This window comes from Mizuhopecten yessoensis, unplaced genomic scaffold (assembly GCF_002113885.1).
Source record: "Mizuhopecten yessoensis strain PY_sf001 unplaced genomic scaffold, ASM211388v2 scaffold716289, whole genome shotgun sequence".
NCBI lineage: Eukaryota > Metazoa > Mollusca > Bivalvia > Pectinida > Pectinidae > Mizuhopecten > Mizuhopecten yessoensis.
This window is the reverse complement of record NW_018480042.1, coordinates 313327-322425: the sequence shown is the minus strand read 5'-3', so window position 1 is coordinate 322425 and position 9099 is coordinate 313327. Positions and strand designations below refer to the sequence as shown.

Below are 9099 nucleotides of genomic sequence, written 5' to 3'. Positions count from 1 at the left end.
TGGGCTCCATTAGGGACTATCTTGGTATCATGAGTGTTTTTCCTCTGCATGCCCAGCAGCATATGGATGGGATCTTTACTGATTTCATGTCAAATTTGGGGACTATAAGCCCCTTGTGTCAGGGCAGGGCCCTGGCGCCTATCATGTAAGCATGGATGTATTCAGATGGTTACATGGTGGGGGATCTTAATTATCTTTACACCCAAACTTCCTCTATTGGCACCCAAATGCTCTGGTCCAGTGACTGCTTTGCCTCTGTNGGTTAAGTACTGGATCAACATTGCTCCATGCATAAATGACAACTTGGCTTGCCATAGTAGATAATTTCTTTTTAATGTTTTCGAGTTATCTTTCTTTGAACACTACTTCAAATTAGACACACCGAAACATATGACGGCTCCTTCCGATGAGAGAAATTTGTTAAAAATTGTTTGTTCTGATTTGTTTTACATACAGTTTTAAGTTGCTATTTTTTGTTTCCATTAGTAGATTGTGTACATGTCAATGACAGTCATCCGTAATGTCAACAGTTTTCTGCCGATATGAGTACGATATCGTGGATGTTTCTTACAAGTGCGCGGAANAATAGAGATGATAAATACAGGTACCTTATGCAATGAGGCTGTATTATAGAGGATACCCTTACTAAATAAATAAGGACTTTTTATGTACCCTGTATACCACTCTCTATATACCATTCTTTATATACTCTGTAAACCACTTCTTATTTACCCTGTTTACTAGTTTGTATAATCTGTATACAAATCATTATATAACCTTCTCAATATTTCTTTATAAAGATATCTTTGTTGTGTTTTATAATAAACAAGGGGCACTGAGTTAGGACAAGTCTTTCTAACAAAAGTGTATCCAAGTTTTGATGCTCGGCATAACACATGTAGTTACTACTACTGACAGGTATTACACATGTATATATTATCACAGATAGGTATTACACATGTAGTTACTACTTCAGACAGGTATTACTCATGCATATATTATCATAGATAGGTATTACACATGTATATATTATCACAGATAGGTATTACACATGTAATTACTACTACAGACAGGTATTACACATGTATATATTATCACAGATAGGTATTACACATGTAATTACTACTACAGACAGGTATTACACATGTATATATTATCACAGATAGGTATTACACATGTAATTACAACTACAGACAGGTACTACACATGCATATACTATCACAGATAGGTATTACACATAAATACTACTACAGACAGGTATTAAACATGTACTACTACATACATGTATTACACATGAATATACTATCACAGACAGGTATTGCACATGTATTTACTACCACAGACAGATCATACACATGCATTTACTATCACAGACAGGTATTACACATGTATATACTATCACAGACAGGTAATACACATGTAATTACTACTATAGACAGTTATTACACATGCATATATTATCACAGACAGGTATTACACATGTATATACTATCACAGACAGGTATTACACATGTAATTACTACTACAGACATGCTGTAAGTGTTACCATGTATCTGGCTTGTGTGAAATGCCTTTTAGGTCACAAAATACAATTGTATCTCTACAAAATATATCTTATAAGTGATCAATATCTCAAAGACTTTAAAGAACATGCACCTGATGATGAAATATCACTTATCTGTATACATATGTATCAAATAATGAAATATTACTTCTTGTCTGTAATAGTATAAGTAAATACAAGTTTATAACCAGTTTGAAACAATGAATTAATGTTCCTTACATTACAGTATATTGATAGAACATAGAATTACAAATACATAAGTATGTTCTTTAATGTCTGTGATAGTTAAAACAATTTTATCTGAAACAATATAATTAAAGATACATAGCCTGTCTGTGATAATAAATACAGGTGTATGACCAGTCTGAAACAGTAAATAAAAAAAAATGTCCCCATGTCTATCTATATGTTATACTCCACAGAGACCAAAATGGCTTTAATGCGGTCTGTGATAAGCAGCCGAAACAATTAATAAATGTTCCTAATATGTTTAATGTCAATTACCTGTCTGTGAATTTGTACGGGTAATATTACAATTTTATCAAATTTCTTTAAAAACATTTAGAGGAAATCCGTGAAGAAAATCAAGATAAAACATTTTAATGAATAAATTGTAAGTAATACATGCAGTAGGATCGTTTTCCTTCAGTTATGAAATACATAGGAACATCCATTTCTCCACCACTTACCCCCCATCTACTTTATAAAGCTTAACCTTTTAAAATAATGTTAATACCGCTATAACCAGACCTATTTGGTGGCATTAAACTCCTACTTTCACTTTCACATACTTCATTTCCGGTTAAGAGATACGTACGAAACTAAGGCTTTCGATTTAATGCTTTACCGAGCGCTGTGGAGGAGGGTTTATTATCTCAAATTCAAATCTCGTTCTTTATAAGATATCTTATAACCGAATTATATAAGATATCTCATTTAATTTTGTTTATAAGATATCTTATATATTATATAAGATATCTTCTAAAAGATATAAGATATCTCATTTAATTTTCTTTATAAGATATCTTATATCTTTTATGAGATATCTTATATAATATATAAGATATCTTATATCTTTTATGAGATATCTTATAAAGAAAGGTATATAAGATATCTTATAAAATATATAAGATATCTCATTTATTATATAAGATATCTTATAAAGTATATAAGATATCTCATAAAGTGTATAAGATATCTTATATAATTAAATAAGATATCTTATATAATTTGGTTAAGTACTGGATCAACATTGCTCCATGCATAAATGACAACTTAGCTTGCCATAGTAGATAATTTCTTTTTACTGTTTTCGAGTTATCTTTCTTTTAACACTACATCAAATTAGACACACCGAAACATATGACGGCTCCTTCCGATGAGAGAAATTTGTTAAAAATTGTTTGTTCTGATTTGTTTTACATACAGTTTTAAGTTGCTATTTTTTGTTTCCATTAGTAGATTGTGTACATGTCAATGACAGTCATCCGTAATGTCAACAGTTTTCTGCCGATATGAGTACGATATCGTGGATGTTTCTTACAAGTGCGCGGAAACCGGTAACACGAGGAGTAAAATTGTAAAATAAGTTGGTTACACCATTGCTAGATCAAAGGGAAAGTGACACGTCTATGCGACAATTCATAATACAGTATATACTATAGATAGGGTGGGGGCGTTTTTACTAGGGCTGTTACGGAGTGGGCCGTTTTGACCGTCGGTCCCGTTCGGTCCGTTTCGGTTAATCATTGCACCGTATCGGATATTCCGGATATCCGTCCGTTTATTAGTATATAATGAAAATAAAAGAAAATCGGGGAAGACAATACAGATCTACACATTTTAATGACTAAACGGTAAGTTATAATGTTACATGCAGGAATTATTTTCCTTCCGTTGTGAAGTACATACTAATAACCCTTTCTCCTTCACTTACTTCTATATACCTCCTTTTTTTTTTAAATAATGTAAATCCCACTACAACTAAATCATATATTTGTTGACACTGAACTTCTACTTTCACTTTCACATACTTCATTTCCGGTTAAAAAATACGCAACTCTGCGGCTACCGATTAACTCCTATACCATGCACAGCTCTCAATTTAATTTTGCCAATTTCAAGAGAGACAATTTTGAATGGAAAGTCTTAACAACTTTATAAGTATGTATGTTTGACCAGAGACGTATATATGTCTTTATATGTCTCTGGGTTGGCCCACTACGTTGATCACTGTTCCTATCAAAGGATCGTAACACACGATTGAATATCCGGAATCTCCGGTTCCCCGTCAGATGTTTACATACAGGCAAGACTTTTCCGGCGTCGAAACCGATCGTTTTGTCGAATTTACCCAAAGGTACCCTATTGGTATATTTCATATTATCGACATCATTTAAATGTTGAAAACATGCACCGTGCCCACAGCCATAGTATCGTCTGTCAATACAACCAGATACGTATAATACATGTTTTACACGTCTCTGATACAACGCGCCAAAACACTGTGTTACGTACGATCGGTGACCCAATGAGTGTCAATGAGGAAGGGATGTCCAGGGAGTGGCAAGGTAAAGATGTTTGAAATTCTGACTGTTTTTTTGTTATATTAATGCCCTTTTTAATAAGAGCGTAGCTCTTCGGCGCCCGAGCGAAGCTCTTTAATGGTAACACATGCGTGCTTATGCAGAGTTGCTTCCCCTTGTTACATATTGTTTCAAACCCCCAAGAGGAGCAAAGCGCCGCAGGGGTTTGATCTGTAAGCGCTGAAAACTTCCTGGGAAATTAAGGCTGCATTCTGTCTTCAAAACAATCATAGTAAATTAAACCCTGCAGTATCAGTATTTGTTTTTTTGAAACTTAGTAGGCTAAATAATCATATATGTTGTTGTGTTTCATGGAAAAGAATTTTGATTGGACAATTTTTACAAAGGTTTTTGCCCTTTTTAGCTCACCTGGTCCAAAAGGCCAAGTGAGCTAATCCCATGCCGCAGCGTCGGTCGTCCGTCAACTTTTTCCTTAAAACGCTACTAGTCCTGAATGGCTCTTTTTTGGTCTGGAGCATCATTGCATGACCAAAGGGTTCTCAGTTTTGTATAAACGCGGGGTATGTTCCCCCTGGGGGCAGAGGGGCGGGGCCAAAATAGGGGGAAAATAGGTAAATCTTTCAAAATCTTCTTCTTCTCAACCAATTAAAGCATTTGGACCCAATTTGTCCTAAAGCATCTTTGGACAAAGGAGACTCAAGTTTGTATAATAGGAGGGTGTGGCCCCTCTGGGGTCACAGGGGCAGGGCCGAATAAGGGAAATAGAGGAATTTTTTTTCTCCTGCTATTCAAGTGAAGGGATTTAAAGCAAATGCAGTCTGAAGCATGCTTAGGGACAAAAGAATCAATTTTGTTTAAAATGAGGAGTGTGGAAACTCATTTTCTTGGTGTCTTTCCCACCAAAACAGATTTATATGTAGTTCCTCTTGCAACTTTGTTTCTTGTACTCCTTTGATAAAAGAAACCTGGATGGTACTCAAAAGGTTTTAAATTGAAAAATAAAATACCAGGTGAGCTATTAATTAAGGCCCCTTGGCCTCTTGTTTTATTTCAGTATTTGATTTTTGTGGGGCAATCTCCTCCTATTTTTTTTTAACAGATCTCTTTGAAACTTGGTAGACATTATAACAGGGACAGTATATATATACTCCATTATAAGTCTCTGATTATAATCATGATCTGTAGTTGTGTCTCCATTTAAAGAATTTTGATTCAACAATTTTTCCAAAAGTTATTACCCTTTGTTCATTTCGTATATTGTTCCGCCCCGCATTACTCATGTTTGGTTTGGTTATAATTAGTTATCCAAGAAGGCCACCATTTTAACATCTATTTTGACATCAAGGAATTTCAAAGAAGCTTTATAGGATTGTCCTGACGAACAGTGTTGTTACTTTTTTGGTTGGTCAGATAGCCACAATGTCCACCATTTTGAAAATCTATATGGTTCTCTAATTCTAGTTCTTCGGAAAGGATTGCAAAGAAAATTCATAGCAGTGTTCAGTACATTGTCCTTTTGGGTCAGACATGTATCAAAGATGGCTGCCATTTTGAAAATCAATTAAACTCCAGTTCTGCTGAAGGAATTTCAATGTTATTGCATAAATGTGTTAAGTATTTTCTCCAGACAAACTTCTGTTTTTGTAGCCTTGTTTATCAGTTACCCAAAATTTCCACTACGGCTACCATTTTAAGAACATATTTGTAACTTACAACTCTAGTGGGTTTTGTTTGATATGACAGAAACAATTGTTTCTTTTTGTTTAAATGATTATTTCCACTTTATACATATGTGACCAAATTACAACTCTGGTGACTGTATTAGTCAATCTGTTACTGTTATATGAGATCATCTGCAGCTGGTATTAAAGCAGCGATTTTTGTATGAAAGCATTTCCCACTTTACAATTTAAAAGTTTCAAAGTTTGTACATTGATTATGAAGACTCAAAAGTCTGTTTTCTTTCTGTTTCATGTAGAAATCAAGTGTGAATTTGGCAAACCAAAGTGAATCTTTTACCTGGGAAACCTAGCATCAAGACCACCACTTGATATCATCAGCCTTGCTATGGAGATATGAGGATCACAGGAACAGATTAGATGCACTGATCATAAAATGTGAACTTAATTTAATAAACAGATCCAACTTATCTTCAGTTATGTCACATATGAAAAATCAATTAGAAGAAAACAAAAAGAGACAATCAAGGAAATACATGAACTGGATTTGATAAGGCGTTATGACAAATAAATAGGATAATATAAGCAAAGACATTAAGAAATATACAGGAGAGACATCACAAAGTGTTTTATTTGTGATTAGGATTTTCAGACTTTTCATCCAAAGAAACAAATTAAGAATCACACTGGTGAATCATTATACAAGAATAATGTATGTTACAAGTTCAGGTCTGGTTTTAGTAAACAAGATGCCTGACATCTCATTTCCAGATACAAAATGTATCGGAGACGAGCCATACAGTTGTGATGAGAGTGATAAAGGCGTCGTAAAGGCAAATGTAATAAATACAAAATGTATCGGAGACGAGCCATACAATTGTGATGAGAGTGATAAAGGCGTCGTAAAGGAAAATGTAATAGATACAAAATGTATCGGAGACGAGCCATACAATTGTGATGAGAGGGATAAAGGCATTGTAAAGGAAAATGTAATAGATACAAAATGTATCGGAGACGAGCCATACAATTGTGATGAGAGTGATAAAGACATTGTAAAGGAAAATGCAAATGCACTTATTAAGAAAGATAGTATTTCATCTACAGGAATCACGTGTGATGTATGTGGGAAAAGATTTTCTCGAAAGAGTAATTTAAAGAAACACCTCTGGATACATACAGGAGAGTGGCCCTTCAAGTGTGATGTCTGTGGGACAGGATATCCTGCATTAGGAAAACTACAAAGGCATATCAGGACACATACTGGCGAGAAGCCGTACATGTGTGATGTCTGTGGGGCAAAATTTTCATTTATAGATAACCTACAAAAGCACCTCATGATACACACTGGAGAGAAACCATGCAAGTGTGAACTCTGTGGTAGGGGATTTCGTGTGCACAGTGAATTAAAGTGTCACCTCATGACACATACAGGAGAAAAGCCTTATAGGTGTGATGTCTGTGGAAAGAGATTTACCAAGAAAAAATCCCTAAATGTACACATCAGGATACATACAGGAGACAAACCATACATGTGTGATGTCTGCGGTAAGGGGTTTATTGAGAAGAGAACCCTAAAAAGACACCTCGGGGCAATACATATGGAGGAGATGAATTGCAAATGTGATATCTGCTTTAAAGAGTTCAGTTGCCCTAATTACCTACGGAGACATTCCAAGATACATTCAGTAGAAAAGCCTCATATATGTGATGTATGTGGTAAAGGGTTTAGGGTGAACAGTGTCTTACAGGCTCACCTTAAGACACATACTGGAAAGAAGACACACATATGTTCTGTTTGTGGAAAGAGGTATGCAACTTCAAATAGCTTACATAAACACTCCAGGATACATACCGGAGAGAAGCCATACACGTGTGATGTCTGTGGTAAGGCATATGGAGAAATAAATTGCCTAAAAAGTCACAAACTGACACATCACACAACAGAGATGCCATACAAGTGTGATGTCTGTGGAAAGAGATTTAAACGTCTACAAGGGTTCAAGGCGCATCTCAAAACTCACACAAGACAGAAGCCATACAAGTGTGATATCTGTGGTACAGGATTAAGTGCGGCTTATTATCTTAAGTTACATCGCAAGAAACATAATGTACAGTGAATCGAAGGCTGCGAAAGGTTTCAACTAATGCAGAAATGATGAGCAGGCGACGTGAAAAGGAGAGAAAATGAGTTGATCGATCGATGATACTTTCGACAATTAACAACCTGATGCAATTCGTTTTAGACTAGATTCTTGTTTGATATTAATTGTACAATGTACATACGAATAGTGTCAAAAGTCAATTTTAAATGCATATATTTAATTTAAATGGCATGATCTTATTTATGGTATGGGGATGTCCGTCCGTCCGGCGTTTACTTCTTTTACCATTTGATGACCTACTTCATCATAGTGAAGATCATGTCATATATAGGTGTACATGTAGCACTATGAAAGTAAAGGAACAGAACTTAATATTGATGAGCAGAGATAGATGATTTGAAGGATAGTATTGAATAATTTGAAAAGGGAGTTTGTTCCAATCTTTGATAGTCCGAGGAAAGAATGATTCATTCCTTATAGACATCCTGCATGAGATAGTTTGAAATAAGGTTTGATGACTATGCTTTGTTTGTCTGGTTATAGGGGTGATATATTTAGTGGTAATGGCAACTTTATTATGGTGGATTTTATAGAGCATGGTCAGCCTCGCCTCTCTACTGTGATCTGCAAGACTACGCGTTTTTAGGTGTTCTAACATGTTGCCAACGCTGGAGGTGTTACGATGGCGGTTGGCAACAAAACGAGCAGTCCTGTGCTGTACCATCTCTAGCTTGTCTATATCTTTTTAAACTTTTGTTTGTCTGGCAATCTCCTCCTACATTTTTCGACCGATCTTTTTGAAACTTGGTATACATTATAATCATGATATGAAATTGTGTCTCACTTAAAAGAATTTTGATTCACCATTTTTTTCTAAAGTTATTACCATTTGTTCATTTCAGTATTTGATTTTTTGTCCGGATATCTTCTCCTACATTTTTTGACGGATATCTTTGAAAGCTAGTAGGCTAAATAATCATGATATGTTGTGTTTCCTTGAAAAAAAAATTGATTCACAAATTTTTGCAAATGTTATTGCCCTTTGTTTATTTCAGTATTTGATTTTTGTCAAGCAATCTCCTTCTACATTTTTCAATGGATCTCTTTGAAACTTGGTATACATTATATTCATGATATGAAGTTGTATCTCCCTTAAAGAATTTTAATTCAACAATTTTTGCAAAAGTTATTGCCCTAATTTGTTCATT

At 34.9% G+C, this 9099-nt stretch overlaps 1 protein-coding gene across 3 annotated transcripts; it reads left to right on the top strand.

Moving 5' to 3' along the window:
- The first annotated feature begins 3369 nt into the window (after positions 1–3369).
- On the top strand, positions 3370–8700 carry LOC110442669 (gastrula zinc finger protein XlCGF57.1-like). 3 transcript variants are annotated; one of them, XM_021486382.1, is made up of 2 exons: positions 3370–3420; positions 6089–8700. In XM_021486382.1, exon 2 carries the CDS (start codon positions 6500–6502, stop codon positions 7904–7906), a length of 1407 nt encoding a protein of 468 aa, XP_021342057.1. In that variant the 5' UTR covers positions 3370–3420; positions 6089–6499; the 3' UTR covers positions 7907–8700. The 3 variants fall into 3 exon arrangements, with proteins under 3 accessions (XP_021342057.1, XP_021342055.1, XP_021342056.1); XM_021486380.1 differs by lacking the exon at positions 3370–3420 and adding an exon at positions 3860–4134; XM_021486381.1 differs by lacking the exon at positions 3370–3420 and adding an exon at positions 3879–3923.
- The last annotated feature ends 399 nt before the right edge of the window (positions 8701–9099 follow it).

Coding starts and splice junctions, on each gene's coding strand:
- LOC110442669 (XM_021486382.1), top strand. CDS start 6,500: ATGTATGTTACAAGTTCAGGTCTGGTTTTAGTAAACAAGATGCCTGAC.